Here is a 21,137-nt window from a genome sequence, read left to right as displayed (position 1 = left end):
GCCTGCCCGCCTGCCTGCCTGCCTGCCTGCCCGCCTGCCTGCCTGCCTGCCTGCCTGCCTGCCTGCCCGCCTGCCTGCCCGCCTGCCTGCCCGCCTGCCTGCCTGCCTGCCCGCCTGCCTGCCCGCCTGCCTGCCTGCTGGCCTACTTCGCCACGCTTCTAATGCGCGACTCTTACAGTAACTTTTTTTTTATCACGATAAACAGGAATGCGTGTGTTGTTCTGTACTTTTTTCGATTCACTTTCTACCAACCGTCCGCCGAGGGCGAAGCCGAAGGCATGCAGGCCAAAGGGCGGCGGGTGGCCAACCTGTCGGCAAGGCTGTCGGCCCGTTGGCAGCCCTGGCATTGACCCCGTTGGGTTCGTTGGGTTACGCATGCCGGCCTGTTCCGAACATCCATCGGGACGTGTTCGGCTTGCCGAGCGGCCAACCTAACCTTCCCCGGCCGGGGCCGCTGCGTCGGTTTATTGGCAGAAGAAAGTCAAGTCAAGCGCGCCTCGCGCGTTGTGTCCCCCCCCCCCCTCCGGCCCCTCCGGCATCCGAAGCTTAATAGCGGACCGACAATTGACTGACTCGCGCGCGGCGGCGGCGGGTTCAAATCCTCGCAGGGAGAAAGTCCGTTTTCGCGCTCAACTCTAATTTTCCAGAGTGGATTAATTTTGCACGGACGCGCGCGGGATTTGCGGGCAGAGGAGGTAAACGTGGAGGAGGTACGTTATCTCGGTGAGGTCCTACAGCCTCGGTGGAGCCTCACCCGGTGCGACGGCGATGTGTTTGGGAATCTGAGTCTTGCAGTCGTTGCTATATAGCCTTTGGCCGGAGCCTCGTCCTCGTCGGCTTTCCACTGCTGACCCGGGGCTGCCCGGGGCTCTTGACTGTTCGCAGCGCGCTCGGCGCGCTCTGTGTGCCTCTCAGGTGTGCCTCCGTCGAGCCAGCCGGCACCGGCCCAGCCCAGCCCGGCCCGGCCCAGTCACGCCAACCGGTCTGCCACGGCGGCCCCCATACAGGGCGGGCAGGCCACCTTTCCATTTCGCTGGAGAGACACAGACGAAAATTCGTCGAAAGTGAAAGTCATAATGGGCAAAGGATGCGCTGCCCTTCGCTTGACCAGCCGCACACGCCGCCTGTCCGACAGCCCACCGCGCCGACGACGACCACCAGCACCACGACCACCACGACGACGACCACCACGACGACGACCACCACGACGACCACCACCACCAACACCACGACCACGACGACGACGACGACCACCACCACCACGACGACGACCACCACCACGACCACGACGACGACCACCACGAAGACCACCACGAAGACCACCACGAAGACCACCACGAAGACCACCACGAAGACCACCACGACGACCACCACGAAGACCACCACGAGCACCACGACGACCACCACGACGACCACCACGAAGACCACCACGAAGACCACCACGAAGACCACCACGACGACCACGACGACTACCACCACGGCGAAGTGGACGGTGATGCTGACGAGGAGGGCGAGGACGTCGATGATGGCGACGTCGACGACGTCGAGGGCGAGGATGACGATGAGGAAGACGACGAAGACGACGACTGCCTAGTACCGTTCATTATTGGAATCACCGCGCGTCTTTTCGGCGTGTATGAAATGCCGCTGCGCGCTGCGCCAAACCAACTGCACTTTCCTCATAACGGTGGATTAGCTCGCGAGGCGCGCCGCGTCGCGCCGCGTCGTGATGCAAGGCATGGATGCGGCGGCCCGGCAGCGACTCCAGCAGCCTCCAGCAGCCTCCAGCAGCCTCCAGCAGCCTCCAGCAGCCTCCAGCAGCCTCCAGCAGCCTCCAGCAGCCTCCAGCAGCCTCCAGCCGCCTCCAGTAGCCTCCAGCAGCCTCCAGCCTGGGTGGCCCAGCAAGGCAAGGGCGCGCGGTGGCGCTGGGCGCAGTCGCCACTGTCACCCTTGGGGCGCCCAATTGGGCACCTTGATGTCGGACACCATCATCATCATCGCGCCGCTGGACGCGGCGGGGCGGGGCGGGGCGGGGCGGAGCTTGGTGGGGCGTGGCGGATAGGGGCAAAGTAGGTGCCGCCCTGGAAGATTGTTATCACGGCGTCGCATTCTCCTTGGGCATGACGCGCACACACACACACACGCACAGCCTAATTATTCGAAGCAGCTCGGCGTGCGACGGACGGCTCCCACTTGATCTAGGCGTTGACGCGCCGCGGCCCAGTCAGGTGCAACAAATGGTGCAGCGGGGCGTAATGTCGTAAAGACGCCTGTCAAACTTTCTCTCCAAATCGTTGATGGCGAGGCGAGGCCTCCGCCGCCTTCCGGTGCACCGCGAGGACGAGGCCGCCGGGGGAGCTGCGGCGGGGCGGGGCGGGGCGGGGCGGGGCGGGGCGGGGCAGGGCGGGGCGGGGCGGGGCGCGGCGGGGCGGGGCGGGGCGCGGCGGGGCGGCTCATCGCCGTCGTCGAGAGGCGCGCGGCGGGAGGCGGCGGAGGGCGTCCTGCATCAGATGAAGAAGAGCGAACGGCAGACAATGCGGGAAGCACTTTGGCGCGTGCAACAGCCCAACCTGGGAACGCTAACAAGCGGCACAATGGCGACGCACGCGCCGCTCCGGCCGGTCCAGCCACCCAGCAGTGCAGCCCCCGGCGGCCTCCAGGCCTCCAGCGCACGCCGGCGCCAGGACTCCGGGACGCCCAGAGGCCCTCGTCAAACGCACGTACTCCGACGACATGGCCGGAAACAAAGGGCGGCTTAAGGTGCAGCCCCCGGCGGCCTCCAGGCCTCCAGCGCACGCCGGCGCCAGGACTCCGGGACGCCCAGAGGCCCTCGTCAAACGCACGTACTCCGACGACATGGCCGGAAACAAAGGGCGGCTTCTAAGGTGTGCTGTTTCCGGGCCCCGCCGCCACGGCACCGCGGCGGCACGCCCACCGCCACGAATGAGTGCACCGCCACGCCGCCAGGCCGCCAGGCCCGCAGCCAAACAGAGGGACAGAGAGACATGGAGGCGCTTTCTCCCCGATTGATATGAAATAACAGCAAAGTCCACGACCCCGGCCGTCCCTTTCCCTAATTAGCCTGCAGGCCGGAGCCGAGCGAGCGTGGCCGAGCGCGACTCTGGACGATAAGGTCTCAGAGGTTCGATTCCGCGCATCATAATTTTTGCATAATATGTAGCTCAGTGACTCAGTCCCCGCTGCGGTACAATCCATCTTTCAGGCGGCGAAAACTCAAAACACGCGTGCTTTCCCCTGAAAACAAATTCCTACGTTCATAAGACGCGGAGTCTCTTTTCATTTTACCGGTGCGACCGGGTGCGAGTCCATAGCTGTCGCCACACCAACCTGCCATGCCATCAAACTCCCGGCCGTCGTGCTGCAGAGTCCGGAGTGGCGTGTTGTGGGTCGGCGCGACATCCTCCTCTCCAAAACATTTGCCTCCGCCCCCCTCCCCATCCCACTTCCCTTCCCATGCCCCCCTGCCCCAGGCCGCCGCGGGCCGCCCGGACTGTTTACAAGGCGCACACAGCGCCCCGAGCCTCCGCGCTCTCGCGGCTCGCGGCGCGCAAACTTGTGCTAAATAAAAGCTTCCGCTGCCGGTCCTGCAGCTTGGAGCGCTTGGCGCAGCTTCCTGCCAATTCACCATCTTCCCGCGGCCAGGCCGCCGCGCTGTTAAGTGAGGTGAGGCCAGGGCGACGCGCCGCGCCTCCACAAGCACACCGCCGTCCAGGACGGCGACGTGGTTCTGGGAGAGGCCCGTTCCAGCGCTTCCAGCGCTTCCAGCGTGACAGCCGACTTCCGGCGCCGCGTTTTAAAAGCCGTTCTGGAGGAGACCCCGATGGGCCTGATGATCCCGTGGGATTCGGCCGCGTACTTCTCGGTTCAATGGCGCGTACTGTCACTACACCGCAATGAGGCGGTGGCAACCAACGGCAGCCAACGGCAGCCGTCCCCGCAAACGACTCTTTGATATCTCCAGACGCGGCCATCGGGCCGTCTGGACTTGCAGCCGCTCCAGCCGTTCCAGCGCTGCGGTGGAGGTACCGGCGCACGATGGGCCAGCGGCCAAAACTCTTGACGCGTTTTGAACTCCAGAGTCGCTACAGCGGACTCGAATCGAGCGTAAGACCCCACCAATGGATTCCTCGTTCGAAGAGCAATCCATTGGTGGGGTCACACGTTCGGTTCGAAGCCATTTAGTGACTCTGGAGCTCCAAACGCGTCCAAGATTGGCCGCCTCCAGCGATCCTCTGGTCCACAATGAGGCGCTCCAGCCGTTCCAGCGCGGTACCAGCGGCACCTGACGACTGCCGGTTCTCTGGAATCCCCCTGCCGCTCCAGGATTTGGCGACACAAACCTGCTGCGGGCGGCGATAGGCCAACCTCGGGGGGGGGCTCTACCGCTGGAGTGGCTGGAGAATGCCTGGCAGAGCCCCAGCCTCGGCCCGCCTCGGCCCCAGCCGGCGATCTTCGCGGAGCACCTGAGCCGCCTGTCGCTCTGTCGTGCGCCCTCGCCACACCCACCACACCCGCCACTGGGTGATTCCGTGCGTAGGGGGTCATTTCAGGTCACCGGGGCCTTGCGCCTGAACTGAGGTTGATTTGGTAGCTTGGGCAATTCAAACTTGTTTTACTAAACGAAGACCATGTCCTCATGTGGATAAGTCGATCTAACTTTTGTTTATCTGGGGTTCGTAAGCTGCTAAAGTGTCGTTTTGTAAGTTCCGTCATGGTCACCAACACCTATAAGACAACATTGCCATGCTGTAGTATATGACTCAGCCACATCAAAAGAAAACTGGCTATTTCACTCTCTCCCCTGACTTATTCTTCACAAAATTACGGAGGGTGACCTTTGTATCATCACTTGTTGAACCCGAAACAACCTTTGGGAAAATGTCCACCGTGTGACCATGTGACCTATGCTGTTTTTACAAATGACGGTCTACTGGGGTTCTTTTTCATTTTAGAAACTCGCGACCACTTGGGATCGAAAGAACATAAAAAACACTTCCAGAAGCCCGTGCCCACGGGACCTGGGGCGGTCAAACGACGCTTCCAGGCCGTCAGAAGAGTTCAAAACGGTAAGGGTGTAAAAATGGATGTAAATTCCGTTTCGGGCCGTAGCTCCTCCATCTGAGGGAGAAAGTTCCCACAACCTTCGCTGAAAAATGCTATTTTGGATGCTGAAAATGACACCGTCAACAGTTTTTACCTATCTTGTAACCCAGCGGTTCAGGAGACTAAAAACTTCGCTTTGTAAATTCCGTAATCTGTAAATTCCGTCATTATTTCTGTAAATTCCGCCGTATTTCATAGGGAGTGAAAATAAAAGTCAACTTGTAGCGCTGCCACGCTCAGAGGGGTACTGTGGGGTACTATGTATGCCATCTACACCAAATTTAGCCCCTAAAGTTGAACTTTAAAAAAGAACATTTGGTACATCCAAAATGACCCCCTACGCACGGAATCACCCCACTGCGGTCTCACCTCAGCGCGACAACTGTGCAAATGATGATACAGCCTCGCCAGAAACGAAGAAGAAGACGACGGTGAAAACGCAAACGCGGGAAAGGTGCGGGGCGGAAAGCTACCGGCGACATTGTCAGCGTCCGGCGGTGCGTCCTGCCGGAGGCGAAGTGAGCACAGTGCGTGCGACTTACCGAACAAGCTTTGTATCCAGACATGATGCTGCCGCTACGCCCTTAGCAGGTCCCGGGCTTCAGAGTCACCATTGGTATCCTTATCACTCGCACTCACACACGCGCGGAGATACGGAAACACACACACACACCAACACGCGCGGAGGTTCGTCCAGCTGATTCGCAGTCCGGTCCGATTCAGCGGCGCCGTGCGACTGCCTGCCTCACTGCGCGGCTACGCGGCGCGCGCGGCCTCCATGCCGGCCAGGGCCCCCGGGGGTTCCTCGCCGTCGCCGCGGTCGTCGCGGTCGTCGCGGTCCTGACACCTGTCACCGTGATAACGGTTGATAAGGCGGCGCGGCGGTGCGCAGGCCCGAGCGGTACGCCGGAGCAGCCGATGAACTGCGACGTCGTGCACGTGCAGCGGCCCGTTGCGAGCTGGCGCGAGCTGGCGGCACGGCGGCGTGGGGCACACTGACTGCCGACTGCCTGGCTGCGGAGGGGCGCCGGGCCGCGGCCGCTACAGCAGCCGAACCGCAGAGCCCGCGGAGCGCGCGGAGCCGGCCCGTCGCGGGAAGTGTGGGGGGGGGGGGGGGGGGGGGGTCCTCGCCGGTGCGATGTAGCGAGGCGGCCCGAACCGCGGCGTGATGCTCAGCTGGAGAGTAAAGCGTTGTTTTGGTGCCGCCCGCCCCCTTCGCCTGCCCCCTCGGCCACCCGCACCGACGCAGCGGTGACGCTCCACTGTCAAAACCTTCACTCTTTCCCTCGCTGCGAGAAAGGACGAGTAAATACGTTGCTCCGCCAGAAAAATAAAAATGTTGTCTAAACGTTAGTGAATTGTTCGCAGAGACTCAAACGCCGGTCAGTTCGATCGTTTTGGAGTGTAGTGTCGACGATGATTGCACGCTGACAGTGGCCGACAGGGTTGAAACGGCGGGGTTCAAGGTTCAAGTCCCCACCTTTCTTACATTTTCTGAGGCGACTATGTGTCTTCCGCCGGGTGTAAAGTATCACGTAAAGTTGCCGTTCGGAGGAAGGCGCGGCGCAAAGAAAATGGGTTTGATGGCAAAAGTTACGATCGTTTTTTATTGGCTATTCATGAACAGGATGGCGAATACTGACGGCGGCGCGCTGTGATAGTAACACGTCGCGTGCAAGGCTGGCCTGCCCGGCGAGTCGGGCCCGGGAACGACAGTGTAGCGGTTGAGTCAGGTGAGCGGCACCGACCAGCGGCGCCGGCCAGGTAGGCCACCCATCCGGCACGTCGGCACTGTAGGTGGCTCGAACGCCGCGAAAATTGAAGTTGCGAATCGCGCGCAAAGAAAAAGAATGAAAGCGGAATGCAGTAAGGAAGGTTTGTTGCAGCTACATAAAACGGAGCTCAAATATTGGCTTGGGCAGTGGAACAACATTCCAAGCAATTTTTCTCTTGGTAACCAGGGAATGCCTTGGTGACAACCACGGCCTCGACCATGGCAGACCGTTCATTGGTTGTGGACAGCCGTTTTGCGTCGCTGTCCGAAACTGTTACGTCATTTATAGTCATTTGATGCACGTCGATGCACTGATAGTGTCGCTGTGTTTTTTCCGTCCCGCGGCCACACAGAACACTCGGCTGCTCTTCTCTGATCGACGCGCGTAACCGAAGCGGCCACGCCTCACTTGGTCGACTTGGTGAACTTCGTCGACTTGGTCGACGTTGGGGAACTCGTTGACCTTGGTGAACTTGGTCGGCTAAGTCAAATTATTTCATGGCGGTCGCCTCGCCGCGGGCGTGCCCACTACGTCATGGGGATGGCGGGGGGCTTCTCGTCCTCCTTCTCGTCGGGCTGCCGGTCCCAGGGCTGCACCGAGGCCTGCGCCGTCAGCAAGTACACCACGTTGCTGCCCATGAGCACGCCGAACGTGATCCAGAACGTGGTCCGCCACTCCAGCAGCGACGACTGCAACGAACATACAACATGACGCTCCGCGCGACTGGAGGCACAGAGGGTCTGTCTCTCTCGCTCTGACGCATGAGAGCGTGGCACAGCAGGCCAGAAGACCGGTGAGGCGGACAAAACTCTAGACGCGTTTTGAGCTCCAGAGTCGCTAAATGGGACTCGAACCGAGCGTGCGACCCCGCACCAATGGATTCCTCGTTCGGAGAGCAATCCATTGGTGGGGTCACACGTTCGGTCCCAGCCCTGTTTAGCGCGACTCTGGAGCTCAAAACGCGTCTCGAATTCTGGCCGCCTCCACCGGTCTTCCGGCACCGCGTCGTACTCACGTGCGGCGTGAGCAGGCCGATGAGGATGGGGGACACCATGCCGGACACGGCGCCCAGCCCGTTCACCAAGGCCATGACGGTGCCCGCGTAGTGCTTGGACAGGTCCAGGCCGTTGACGCGCATGCCCGGGTAGAAGGCGCCCATGCCGCCCATGCCGGCCGTGAAGAGCGCCACCACCAGGGTGGACTCGCAGCCCGCGTACGACGCGCCGATGATGCCCAGCGCCGGCAGGATGGACGCTGCCGAAACAAAATCCCGCATTTTAATCTCCTTTGGCATCTTGCAGATTGATTCCGAGAGTCGTTTTCGTCGCTCTGGCTCTCTCGCACTCGAAGGGCTTCCCGCAAAGGTGCGAGAGAGACAGAGCGACGATATTGAATCCAGTCTGCTGGTTGGACGAACAGCGACAAGAGCACCACCTAAGCTTACCCAGCGTGGTGAAGAACTTGCGCACGGTGACCACCCTCCACCTCTTGGTTGCGATGATCCAGTCGGCGACGGCGCCGAAGATCATGGAGAAGACCCACATGACGAGGTACGGCAGCGCGGACAACAGGCCGTTCTGGAAGCGCACAGCGATCGCGATGACAAAATTGAAAAGGAAACCAAGTCTGGCAAAATGGAGAAGGGAGATGTGGGCCTTGCCTTGCCGATGCTGAACTGCAGCACGCTCTTCATGTACTTGGGCAGGTCGGTGACCATGGTGAAGAAGCCCCAGTCGTGGCCGACCTGGGCGACGGCCAGACCCCACACGGGCAGGGAGGTGAGGATGCCGAACCACGGCGTCGGCGCGATGCGCTGCAACAGCGGAGAACTGTCAGCCTCCACTGCACAGTGGGCCAGAAGACCGGTGGAGGCGGACAAAACTCTAGACGCGTTTTGAGCTCCAGAGTCGCCAAACAAGACTGGAACCGAGCGTCTGACCCCGCGAATGGATTCTTGGATCGGAGAGCAATCCATTGGTGGGGTCACACGTTCGGTTCGAGTCCCATTTAGCGTCTCTGGAGCTCAAAACGCGTCCAGAGTTTTGACCGCCTCCACCGGTCTTCTGACCCAGTGTGCAGCGGGGCCTGCAGCCGCCGGCAGCGCGGCTGGAGCCTACAGCCTCTGGCGCACTGTAGCGGCAAGGTCGCCGGTCGACACGGCGCATCTCTTCCGAGTTCTAGTTCTCATAACAACGTGACGAGCGGACAAGGTTCACCAGACCCCACTCGAAATCCGCCACGCTGCGGCAGTTTTCGATATCCTTTTCGAAACTGGCGGCGTAAGGGATGACCTCGCCACATTCTCATCCTTCAATCGACCTTTTATCAATATTCATTTGTGCGCATTAATAGAGTTTTGTTAAGAATTTGTGAAGACGAAATTGAAAATATTGTTGGTAGACCAAACAAAAGTCAATACGTTACTGAACACAAACTCGGTACGAGTCTGAGAGTGCAGCCAAAAACAACGAGATTACGTCCTTCAGCCGCTGGCGAAAATGAGTGGCACCTGTTTGGTTCAAACTCGCCGGTTCATCCGCTTCATCTCTGCACCCTTTATCTCTCCGCTGCGGACTCCCCGCTAATCCTTCACTTGACTTCACCTTGCCGAGATTGGAGGCCTTAATCTCGCGGTGCAAATAGTCGCGCTCCTCGTCCGAGATGAAGGGGTGCTCCTCCGGCGTGGAGTAGCACAGCACGGCCCACAGGGCGTACCACACCACGCCCACGGCGCCGAAGAAGTAGAAGGTGACGGGCCAGTCGAAGTGCGCCAGCAGCACGCCGCTGATGGCCGTGCCCGCCACCGTGCCGAGCTGCGCGCCTGCGGACACGCCAGAGGCGCTCGTTATACACAGTGGACCAGAAGACCAGTGGAGGCGGTCAAAACTCCGGACGCGTTTTGAGCTCCAGAGTCGCTAAACGGGACTCGAACCGAACGTCAACATCAATGGATTGCTCTCCGAAAGAGGAATCCATTGATGGGGTCACACGCTCGGTTTGAGTGCTAGTGACTCTCGACTCTGACTGCGTAGCTCCCTCACCGGCGAAGACGAAGGACCCCAGCCGGCTACGCTCGGCGGGCGGCACCCAATGCGCGAGGAGGACGCTCACCGCCGGGAAAGTGACACCCTGCAAACAACACATTTTATTGGCAAAATATTGAAAACAAGCTAACGACATTTAAGTTTCTTGTCTCACCTCCCCCAGCCCCATGATGATCCTGAGCCCGATGAGGTAGACCGGCCCCAGGTAGGCGGCGGTCGGGGTGAGCAGGGTGGTGAGCGCCGTGGACAGGATGCCCAGCCCCAGGGTGTGCTTGCCGCCGAAGCGGTCGGCCAGCACGCCGCCGGGGATGTGCGACACGATGTAGCCGTAGTAGAAGGAGCTCAGCACCACGCCCTGCGTCGTCTCGTCCCAGTGGAAGTCCGGCGGCCGCTGTACGGGCAACGAGTAATGAGTAATGAGGCACGTCGGTGCTCACTCACGCCCAAAGCAGTGGCGTGGCTGCCACTCGAAAAGTTGGGACTCGACAGGTCGCCAAGGCCGGACTGGCACACTGTCGGCGTTGACACTGGTCTCCACTGGTCGACACGGTGACCCGCGAGGCGTTTCGCACACCGCGACTCGCCCAGCGAAAGGTCAGGGATGGGTGAGGCTCGCCTGCAGCGTTTCGCAAAACTTTCAGCACTCCTTGACCGCAGGAAGGTCGTGAAACCCCGGTTCTACGAAGGCAGTTTCGGGTACGCTTTTCCAAGCCGTTACTCGAAGACCAACGCACAGTAGTGGGCGAGAAGGGAGAAGACCGTGGCGCAGGTGGCCATAACTCTGAGCTTCGGAGTCGCTTGGGACTCGAACCGAACGTGTGACCCCACCAATGGATTGCTCTCCGAACGAGGAATCCATTGGTGGGGTCACACGTTCGGTTCGAGTCCACAGTGCACTGACCTGCTCCTGCGGGGAGACGATGACCTCGGAAGTGTTGGTGGGCGTCACGTGACACTTGTAAGGGTCCTCGTACGTGGAGTTGTGCACGATGGACGTGGCCATCTGCACGATGGCCACGGAGAGGCACGTCCTCATGGTGTAGATGTTGAGCACGGCGAGGAGCAGCATCAAGGACATGACGAGGCGCTGCTTCAGCCATCCTGGAACCGCCAACGTCACACGCTTCACCGCTTTCCGAGAGCACTAATCCAAAGATTGCTTCAGAGTCCCTTTCATTCAGTAATCAAAACGTCAGGAACCAGCAGCGCGCCGCCTAGCGCCTATATTGGGCCATTACTGTACTGCCGAAAGCTGAACCCTGATTGGTCACAAAACGCATGTCTGGAGTATGTTCACTCGAGGGGCTGTTAGGTGGTGCACAGGTGGCTCCCGCTTTTTCGATTACTTTGCTTATTCACTCGTCGACGAATAAAAGGTTCTATCCGTAGAATTATTTAAGAAACATTACTGTTAGTAAAAATCGCAGCAGAAATAGACTAATGCTCAGCGTGGTTCTCTCCTCCTCTCACGGTGTAGCATTTCTTACGATCCTCTTCATAGATTCTGAGGAGTGCTGTACGGCATCGAAGCGTAAAAGGGGTGCAAGGATAGGCGAGGCGCCAATTCTGTTGCGGGCAAGGCTTTCTTCCCGGAGCTCCAGCGCCTTTGCGTCTTTATGGCGCTGCAGACCGATTCCGAGAGTCGTCGCTCTGTCTCTCTCGCACCTACAGGGCGCGCCCCATGAGTGCGAGAGAGACAGAGCGACGTCCGAGCGCGCCGTAAATTGTTCTGCCTTTCCCGCTCGACTCTGTTGCTGGCGGCTTCGGCTGCTGTTCTGTCGCTGCGCGTCACACGCGTATCTTTGGCACTCTCATCCTCTGCGGGCCGAGGGGGTATGCGCTCTCTGAACCTGTGTACCGACTATTACGCTATTACGCTCTATTACACCACAAATTAATCGGAATTTAGCTAAAAACGGCCTAAAACACACCAAAATTGATAAAATTTTGACAATTTAGGCTATTACGCGACTATTACGCGTATTATTACGCGTGCTATTACAGATAGAGTGAACCGACTATTACGCGAGTGCATACCCCCTCGCTGCGGGCTCTTTGTTTGTGAACCATTGACACGTTTGGCAGGATTAATAAGATTTCTCCCGTAATCTTGATGAAAATTGCAGCAAGTCATTATTGATTAAGACGATTTTTCTGCTCGTAATTAATTAACGCCATTAATGCACCCAAACGTCTCTACGTTGCAGCGGACGAAAATATTGGTGCGAGTTTGAGAGTGTAGCATACAGATACGGTGGCGCGATGTTGTCCCATCCCGAACCAATTACGCCTCGAACTACTCGACTTAACACTTTATCGAGCGCATCTCGAGAGGAGTGCGACAGAGACGGTGAGCACCGTGTCGTACCACCGGCCTACATTTCACAACTCGCTGGCCTTTGGCGTCGCTGGCTTTTTCGGGGCGGGTCGCATCGGAAGCTGTCCGGTCCGTTCTAATGAGTGAGGAGGAGGGGTGGGAGCGCACGTGGGGCAGGGCAGGACAGGACCACCACGACAACAACTCGAGTCGCTGACTGGCGGCACGCGCCTCGAACTTCTCCCTACTCACGCGCCAAACACACGACCAGTGTACCATCGTGACCACCAGGGCCACCTCAGCCACGCCCGGCGGCCGAACTCACCCTAGCACTGCCTTACCTCCGCAGGTGCACAGCTGGCGCAGCACGGTGGTCATGGTGCTGGCGGCGAAGTGCGTGTTCGTCGTGTCCGTCTACGCGGCGACAGGTGTCGCGCGCCGAGTCTTCCGTCGGCCACCCTGTGACGCGCCGCGACTACCACCGCGAACTGGCGGTGCTGGCGCGCTGCTGGCCGCCACGGTAGTCCGCGAGGCGCGCGCGACCCGCGACGCCACTCAGAAGCCAGAGCAGCCAGAGCCACCTCCATCACACCTGCGCTGCGTCCGCTGCGTCCGCCGCCGCGGATTCGGATCGCGCCACCGCGGCCGCGGGGCCGCCGTCGAGCCGCTGACGCTGCACGCCGCCACGCGTGCCCCGCGCTCTGGAGAGCGACCGCAGTGGGGCGGCGGCGCCGCACAGTGGGTCAGAAGACCGGTGGAGGCGGCCAAAACTCTCAACGTGTTTTGAGCTCCAGAGTCGCTAAATGGGACTCGAACCGAACGTGTGACCCCATCTTTGGATTCCTCGTTCGGCGAGCAATCCATTGGTGGGGTCACACGTTCGGTTCGAGTCCTGTTTAACGACTCTGGAGCTCAAAACGCGTCTAGAGTTTTGGCCGGCTCCGCCGGTCTTCTGGCCCACTGTGCGCCGGCGCCGGCCCCGCCGCCTCTCCCAGTGTTATAGTCCCAATTTCAATGTTTATCGCTCCAGCTAACCGACCCCGTGCTGCGTAATGGAGCCTGGCTAGAAGTGACTTCGAAGGTTGAGTTCTACGATTCATATTTCCCTCCATGTCCTCACGGCAACAATATGCGACCAGTGTCTTTATTGTCGACTTGCGAACAATACATGAGGGAAATTGATTCGATAGTTTTTCTTCCTCTTATACATCCAAGTATCCCAGATGTCCCGTTCTTGTTTGTGTTCACGTTGTGCTCTCACAAGCGCTGGTTCTCCGTGTACGATTTTCAGCTGTCGAGGGCTGCTTCCTTGACTTGTGCTGGTCTTAGCGCCTGCGAGGTAGGCCACCACCCAGGTCTGCAACACACCGGTGTAGAGATGGTGGCCTACTTAGCCCCTGCCGCCTTCGCAGGGGCAAGATAGGCCACCGTCTGCACGCCGGTGTCTTGCGGGACTGGGCGGTGGCCTACCTCGCAGGCGTGGAAGGGTGGGCAAGATGGGTGGCTGCTAACCCTTAAACACCTTAAACCCACACGGTAAAATCGAAAGTTTTACATGTCCAACCACCATCAGATGCGTGATCCCGTTTGAAGGATCGATCCATCCCTCTGTTTTCTGCTTCCGATGGAGATCACCAAGGAAAATAACTGTTCCAGCTACTAGAAACCACTGGCTAAGCTGTGATCTGAGGGTCACAGAGTGTAGTGTCGTCGCCAGATGTGGCCTTGTTCGTTGGAGACCAAATTGAACGATTCAAACGCCGACCCACACAGGCCACAACAAACCCTCACTTGTTTCGGTCTGGTGTCGAGTCGTCTGCTAGCTAGCAGAGTGTCGAGCCGAACGGCCAAAAGCCTCTCTTTCTCGCTCTCGCAGAGATTGAGGTGCTTGGCTTTGTTTATTGTGTTGTTTTGGCTGAGGCTACCTTGATCCGTTTAATGCGTTATTTTCGTCGTACGTGTGTTTTATTTGAGCCCAGCCACTCTAATCAGCACAGCCGCATTTTGGGCGGCAGTGCAACGACCTTCAGCTTTGCTATCATTTGTCAATGTTCTGGGGCGGGCAAGTAAACCGTTTTGTCCCGACAAATTTTCTTTAATTTCGAGGTGCGTTAATCATTATACTCTAGGAGTTTTTCTCATGCGTAATATTTCAGATAAGTTGTCTGCTAGTGAGCAGTGAACCTAACCTAGAGATGCTTTGTTGTTACAGTGTGTTGTGCCGTTTGGCTGGCTACTCTAAACATGAGGAGCAGAAATATTGGATGGGTAATGTCCTCTTACCTTGGATGTCGACATGCTCCACTTGCCGTCGGGGGTGTGAATTGTGGAGGTTCACTACAAGTTCATAGATTGTCCCAAAATGTCAGTGTGGCCAGCGAAAGACAGAAACTGTCTTTAAATGGAAAGAACACAATCAAGATTGGACAGAAAAAATATGTAGTTAAGATAGATAAAATACAGAGTATTAAAGACAGTGTGCTACTCTCGTTAGTCAACATGTCGGTGTTTCATGCAGATAAACCATTTTTAGCTCCTGACGAAAAAATAACTAAGGTAGCTTCATTGCTGAATATCGTGTTTCTTGTATCATTCATTAGTATTGTCAATTGACTTTTATTCCTTGTTTTTTTTTCAGGAAGTTCAGTTTGTTCCAAAAAGTCCCTCACATGTTGCATTTGCTAAAGAAATGTTATCTTTGAGAGTAAGATCTAAAAAAGAGAGGATTTTAATTCTGAATAATTATGAGTCACCTACAGGTGTGGATTGTTCCCTTTTTTATAAGTATTTGTAATTCAATTTTTCTGAGTTCTTTTTTCTTTTTTTCTTTCTTACTTACATACTTTTACATTTTTCAATGTTTCTGTTTTTCATCAGATGTGGTTCCAGAAAGTCGAGATTTGATCAGTCTAGTCAGAGAATATTTACAGAATGGTAATGATACACTTTCGATAGACCCTGATTTGGAATCTTACTGGAAGAGTGTAAAACCTGCACTGAGCGACTTAACAAATGCCCAGTGTTTTGAGGATGAAGCTGCACACCCCATCTTAAGATATGCTCAAGGTTTTGAGTGTATTGCAAACTACAAGTAAGATCAAATTATGATTCTGTTATTTTTTTTTTTTAAATGTAAATACTGTAGTCAATGTTTCGTATAATTTTGCAGGGGAGTACCTTCTATCATAAGCATAAAGATGATATCAAACCGTGGTCATCAGAAAAAGCATAAACTGGAATTAATCGCTGGAGGTGCAGCTTTTAATTTTGATCCAAGATGGCCTGTCCAGGTGAGGTTTGCTCTTGGTAGAGGTTTTTTTTCTTTCCTTTCTGACCACTTTATTTATATTGTCTTCACGAATTTCTAGGTGAAGAACTTTGTGCTCATTCTTGCCAAAAGTGATGGGTCTCCTGCTGTTGTACATGTTTTTAACAGTGAAAATACTTTGGCTCTTTGGCAAGAATGTTTGATGAGGATTGAACGGTTTTGGAACAACCCTGGCGCACTTGTATTAATAGATGGTAGGAATCAATAATTTTTTTCCAAAGTACGCACTGCTTTGTTCCTTATCATTAGCGGGCAGTAATTATTGCTTTGGTTTGTTTCTTCTTTCAGGAAGAATGAGGCCAATCGTTGCACCTCCTGTTGTGCATGAGGGTAAACCCAGTTACTATGAACGTGCTAAGAGCAAAAGGAGTTCTGCCAAATCAGTAAATGATTTTGTGCTAGTGGACACATTTGAAGCTGGAGTAAGAGACCAAAACACCCCAAAAAGTCATGATGCAAAGCCAGAGGTTAGATTGGACTCCCAGGAAGTAGAAAAGTGCATTTCAAATGAACAGCAACAAAGTGCTTCCCCAAGTAACATGCAGTCTGAAATCAGAACGCAAGATGATATTCCAACTACTGGCAAACTCCCTGAGAAGGAAGCCACCAACCCTCAGCAAAGTACTGCAGACTCTAATCCAAAGGAGGCTGAAGGAAATGTTTTACAGTCTCTTTGGAATTTTTGGAAGCTCAAATAATTTTTCTTTGGCACACCTTTTTGGTCTGAATATCATGTCTGACATACTAACAGTTTTTGAAAATGTGGTAAAAATATGTTACAGGTGCAAGAGTTGTGTAAGATGTAAACGGTAATGATCAATAATAAAAACACTAAGCAATACTGTTTTTATGGGCTTCGTTTAATTTATACAAAGTTTTAGCTTTTGCCACCTAAATTACAGTTGGAGACACATGACACAAAATTACATACACAGGTAAATTTTAGCAGGAGTTTGCTCTTACATAGGTATTAGTAACTAAGAAAGGTATAGCTATTATAATAAGATGCATAGAAGTTATAAGAGATGCATAAGTATGAAGTTTAACTAATACCAGGTAGGAAGTAGGTAATAGTACTATAAAGACACATACACCTAAAGAAAAATTTACTTTGCCAAACAGGCTGAAAAGGGATATCTTCATATTGATATTTTTTAATTGCAGCAAATTTAAGGGTTATTTTGAAAACACCACTGATGCGCTGCCACGCCTGCTTTCCTGCACTTTTGGGAATGAAGGAATAACAAATGATATAAAGAGAATGAGTTTCCTATTCTGAGATTCAGGTTGAAGAAAACTAAGAAATAATGTGCCAAACGAAATCACATCAAAATCATGTCCAAATAAGCTACCCACACATCAAAGTTCCCACATATACTGTATGATTTGAAGGATATCCAAGACCCATGTCAAATAACTAGCATGTGTCAGTAGATACAAAGGGGCTACCACACAAAGATCCTGTATTGCTCACACAGCAGACACTTTTTCTTTTGTTAACACAACAAAGTTTATACTTCCCTGATCTCAATAATTTTTTGAAAAGTGTCAAATTTGTCACTGTAATATAAAGGGGCAAAGTTAGACTGCTTGATCTGGTAAGATTAAAACAGATTTTCGGAGCTGTAAATTCACACCCATTGAGACCAAAGGTGTCTCTGTGAAATTATTACAATGCTGTTGTGCCCCTTAACTTTGGTTCTGTCTACAGTGCAGCGAGTTATTCTAGTGTCAGAAAAGAAAACGCACAAATGCGACTCACTACACACAGAGTAACTTAGTGACTCAATATCTTTTATACAATTAAGCAACAAGTGTGTCCCTGGTTAATTGAAATCATAGCCCTGACTAGAAGCTCATGACTGTTAAAAGTCCCTCCCTGGAATGGATTAAACACAGTGGTCTCTTTGATTTTCTTCAACAGACTTCTCCTTTATCTAAGTTTATGCAGTCATGATGAAAAATGATATGAACTATTCATGTGAAAAAAAAAGAGAAGTGGACAAGGGCACACAATTCCAATTCAACCTTTAAATGAGAGAAAGGCACAGTTGTACTGTGAAAGTACTGTGGTACCTGCAGAGAAAACTTGATGCTGAACACGAAATGCCTCTTTGGATTGTGCTGACACACTGCTGGTGGAAAATCAAATATTTAAACAGCAATAAATAAAATTTCATATGCCAATAAAAAAAACAATCTTATACATTAAACATGCATACACACTCTAAATATACGCATATTTTAAAACAAACCAAATAACATCTGAGTGCACTTTGACCTCAGATTCTACTTGCATGAAATGACTTAAGAACTCAGTACACAATTACAAGTAGATATAAGTTTTACTTTTATACAAAATAGCACTATTTTCAATGATACTTACGAATCTACATTTGTGTATGATTCATACACAAACTAGGACATAAGCCATACATAATGAGAGCAGGAAATGCAGCGTCACACACTTTCTATCTGCCTACATTTAGAGGCTTAGGGTTTCTTATTCATCTAAATCATTATATTACGTAAAATAAAATGCTAAAGATGGTGTTTGCAGAAACATGAAAAGAAAGAGTAAAAGTGGAGAGCACTTGGTAAAATTAATGAGTAAGGATAAAAATGCTAAAGTGGATGGAGTTTTCTTTTCTTTGAAATGGCAGCAAAAATCTCATAACATAATAACATAATAGTTCTTAAAAATAAGTATCAATATAATAAATAAATGTAACAAGTAAGACTGAGGAATTGTGCAAGAGCATATGAATGCCCAAAATTTCATTCAATATACAAGCTTTTTATCAATAAGCAGCATAAAATAAATAAGCTATTTATAGCAAATCACCAAATCAAAAGTAAATTAAAAATCATGCTGCCACATCTAATCCAACTTCTCTAATACCTTTCCTTTCCCCATGACTACATTCCACCGGGTAATCACAACCATATTACTAGGTGGTAAGAGCTGTCATTGATCACATCACAAGATGCGACCAAAGCAGCATATGGTCTTGTCAATCAGCCTTACAAGTGGCAAGCCTTCCTTCTATGCACCTTTCTCTCCTCAACCAGCCTGGAATTTCTACATTTATTTAATACCATAAAGAGTTAAAATGATGGCATGCAGTGGGAAAACACCTGACATCTTACAGTAGGTATTGTAGAACAACAATATGGGCACAAGTGAAGAATATCAATTAAGTGAATCATAGGGTCACAGTCAAAAAAACTCTGGCTAAAACCTGCTAAAAGGAGGTATTGTATGTCACCTTCTGGCAATCTACAGAAATTTTGCGATGATTCATTTAAGTAACACACCAGGAAATTGCTTTAAACATACATTGTGGAAACAAACAATAAACATGCGATGAGATTCTTCCATGTTTTTAGCATCTTCCACTGCTCAATCGCTTTCTAAGAAACATTCTGAGAGCTAGAAAAATGAAACAGAAACCAAAATATTAATTAAACTTTCAGAAAAAAGTAAACAACTGAAAATAAACTGCGTAACAACACTTGACATAACTCACCATCACATGACACCTCCACCTTACTCTTTGACTTCAAAGTATTTGTAGGTGGGGTTCTCGTAGCCGTTGATCTGCATGTTGGCGACGTGACGCTCCTCCGGGGTCGCGGCCTGGTCCACCTCCACGAAGCCCTGGTTCTGGGGCAGGCGGGCGCTCCTTCTCCTGAGCAGCGCGATGCCCACCACCACGGCGGCCATGAGCGCGATGCCGGCGAAGGCGAGCGTGAAGTACACGCCCTTGCTCTCCCGGCGGTAGTCGCGGCGCAGGGAGAAGGTCTGTCGAGTGCGCAACAAACACGACCACCATGAGTAGGCATTTTACCAATATTTCGTACCACAAAACCGGAAAAAAACTGGACAACCTCGGAGGCACCGGTGCATGGTCGTGGTGTTCGGTACTCACCGGCTCGCCGTGGCTGACGTCGTGGGTCTGGGCGTGGGCGACCTTGGGGCCCTCCTCCTTGTGGCTGAGGACGGCCAGCTCGGGGGCGGGGGGCGTGGGGCGCTCACGCTGGGGCTGGGCCTCGCGCTGCGGGGCGTGCTCGGCGGGGGCGGCCGGGGCGGCGGGGGCCGGCGACGACGTGGAGCTGCCGACGCTGCTGCTGCTCACGCTGCTGCTGCTGCCGGCGGGCAGGTTGGCGGCGGGCAGGTTGAAGAGCGGCAGGCTGGACAGCGGCGTGTCCTCCTGGTTGCTGCTGCTGTCGCTCACGTCGCGGTCGTCGTGCACGTCGTCGTCCAGCTCGGGGTCGAACTTGCTGGCGACGTCCTTGACGGGCTCCTTGGGCAGCGTCTTGCCGAACGCCGCCTCCACGCGCATCTTCTCCTCGCGCAGCTCCACGCGCTCCTTCTTGCGCTGCTCCTTGCGCTGCCGCTCCAGGGTGCGCTGTCGCTCTTTCTCTGCCGAAACGAAAAAAAGGCTCAGGGGTTTAGTAAGGTCTTTATGGAAGCTCTTCCATTTGACCTAGGTGAAAAGAAAAACTCGCGATTTACTCTGCTCACCTTCCTGCTGGGTGGCCACGTCGGCCTGGTACTTGTCCAGGATGGCGGACTCGGCGGCGCGGGTCATGGTGAGCAGGGAGCCGGGGGTGTCGTCCTTGCTGCGCAGGGCCTGGATGTAGTCCTCCATGAGCTGGCCGATCTTCTCCTGCAGTGACGGGAACCTGAAGGAAGGAGAGGGGCATTTTAGTTTTGGAACCAGGAAAAAAGGGCAGACGTGCACACTAGGTGAAACTTAAAGGACTTCATGGATGTACCAGGTGGCTCAGAAACCCCGCGACAAAATGATTGCAGGCTACACGCCTGCAGCCGTGCATGCGGGCTTGCCTATGCTCCGGTCTGCGGGCGCCGGGACGCTCTAGGGTGGCCACTCGTCCATGACGCACTGTCCACCGCGGCGCTGTCCTTCGCAGCGCCGTCGCCGTGGGGCTGTCCGCCGCGGACAGCGCCGCGCCGCGAAGGACAGCGCCGCGCCGCGAAGGACAGCGCGCGAAGGACAGCGCCCCGCCGCGAAGGACAGCGCCGCGCCGCGAAGGACAGCGCCGCGCCGCGAAGGACAGCGCCGCGGGGTGAAGGACAGCGCCGCGGTCCACGGTGGACAGTGCGTCATGGACGAGTGGCCACCCTAGAGCGTCCCGGCGCCCGCAGACCGGAGCGTAGGCAAGCCCGCATGCACGGCTGCAGGCGTGTAGCCTGAACTCATTTTGTCGCGGGGTTTCTGAGCCACCTGGTACATTCAGCACAACAAAATAAACTCTAAGGCCGTGTTTTGCCTGACTCTCACCGCTGCAGCATCTGAAGGGACTGGTTGACCATGCGGTCGATGTCGGTGAGGTGCTCCAGGGTGATGGGCTTCTCGCGCTCGGCCTGCTCGAAGGACGAGGCCAGCAGGTGGCGGTAGTGGGCGATGGTGTGGTGGCGGTCCTTGTGCAGGGCGCGGAGCAGCTTCTGCAGGCACTTCTGCACGCGGTGGGTCTGCGGACACAACGGGCAGGGTGAAACCAACCGCAACAAGACGCCGAAC

At 54.5% G+C, this 21,137-nt stretch overlaps 4 protein-coding genes across 5 annotated transcripts in view; 1 reads left to right on the top strand and 3 right to left on the bottom strand.

The window, feature by feature from the left end:
• Positions 1–5,883, bottom strand: part of LOC117639455 (nostrin) — a 47,093-nt gene extending 41,210 nt beyond the window's left edge. Inside the window, exon 1 of the mRNA XM_034375134.1 lies at positions 5,667–5,883. Within this exon, the coding sequence (XP_034231025.1) occupies positions 5,667–5,690 (24 nt within the window). The 5' untranslated portion in view covers positions 5,691–5,883. The remainder of the gene's footprint in view (positions 1–5,666) is intronic.
• Positions 5,884–6,703: 820 nt separating this feature from the next.
• On the bottom strand, positions 6,704–12,773 carry LOC117641529 (sialin-like). Its single transcript, XM_034378950.1, has 9 exons — positions 12,602–12,773; positions 10,845–11,044; positions 10,098–10,334; positions 9,941–10,028; positions 9,503–9,720; positions 8,560–8,712; positions 8,344–8,476; positions 7,915–8,153; positions 6,704–7,588 (listed from the first exon to the last, which is right to left on the bottom strand). The coding sequence occupies exons 1-9, from the start codon at positions 12,636–12,638 to the stop codon at positions 7,427–7,429; spliced, it is 1,467 nt and encodes a 488-aa protein (XP_034234841.1). The 5' UTR covers positions 12,639–12,773; the 3' UTR covers positions 6,704–7,426.
• A 1,061-nt stretch (positions 12,774–13,834) lies between these two features.
• Positions 13,835–16,438, top strand: LOC117654103. Its single transcript, XM_034400289.1, has 7 exons — positions 13,835–14,366; positions 14,473–14,816; positions 14,899–15,019; positions 15,138–15,351; positions 15,430–15,550; positions 15,629–15,782; positions 15,877–16,438. The coding sequence occupies exons 2-7, from the start codon at positions 14,505–14,507 to the stop codon at positions 16,284–16,286; spliced, it is 1,332 nt and encodes a 443-aa protein (XP_034256180.1). The 5' UTR covers positions 13,835–14,366; positions 14,473–14,504; the 3' UTR covers positions 16,287–16,438.
• The window catches only part of LOC117654090 (amyloid-beta-like protein), a 119,260-nt gene continuing 114,550 nt past the window's right edge, over positions 16,428–21,137 (bottom strand). For both annotated transcript variants that reach the window (XM_034400268.1, XM_034400277.1), the window contains exons 8-12: positions 20,898–21,088; positions 20,117–20,277; positions 19,521–20,014; positions 19,119–19,393; positions 16,428–19,021 (exon numbers count right to left, since the gene is read on the bottom strand). In XM_034400268.1, the coding sequence (XP_034256159.1) occupies positions 19,139–19,393; positions 19,521–20,014; positions 20,117–20,277; positions 20,898–21,088 (1,101 nt within the window). In that variant the 3' untranslated portion in view covers positions 16,428–19,021; positions 19,119–19,138. The remainder of the gene's footprint in view (positions 19,022–19,118; positions 19,394–19,520; positions 20,015–20,116; positions 20,278–20,897; positions 21,089–21,137) is intronic.

The sequence above is a fragment of the Thrips palmi genome, unplaced genomic scaffold (genome assembly GCF_012932325.1).
Source record: "Thrips palmi isolate BJ-2018 unplaced genomic scaffold, TpBJ-2018v1 HiC_scaffold_1, whole genome shotgun sequence".
Lineage (NCBI taxonomy): Eukaryota > Metazoa > Arthropoda > Insecta > Thysanoptera > Thripidae > Thrips > Thrips palmi.
The sequence above is the reverse complement of the archived record's forward strand: the minus strand, read 5'-3'. Positions and strand labels throughout refer to the sequence as shown.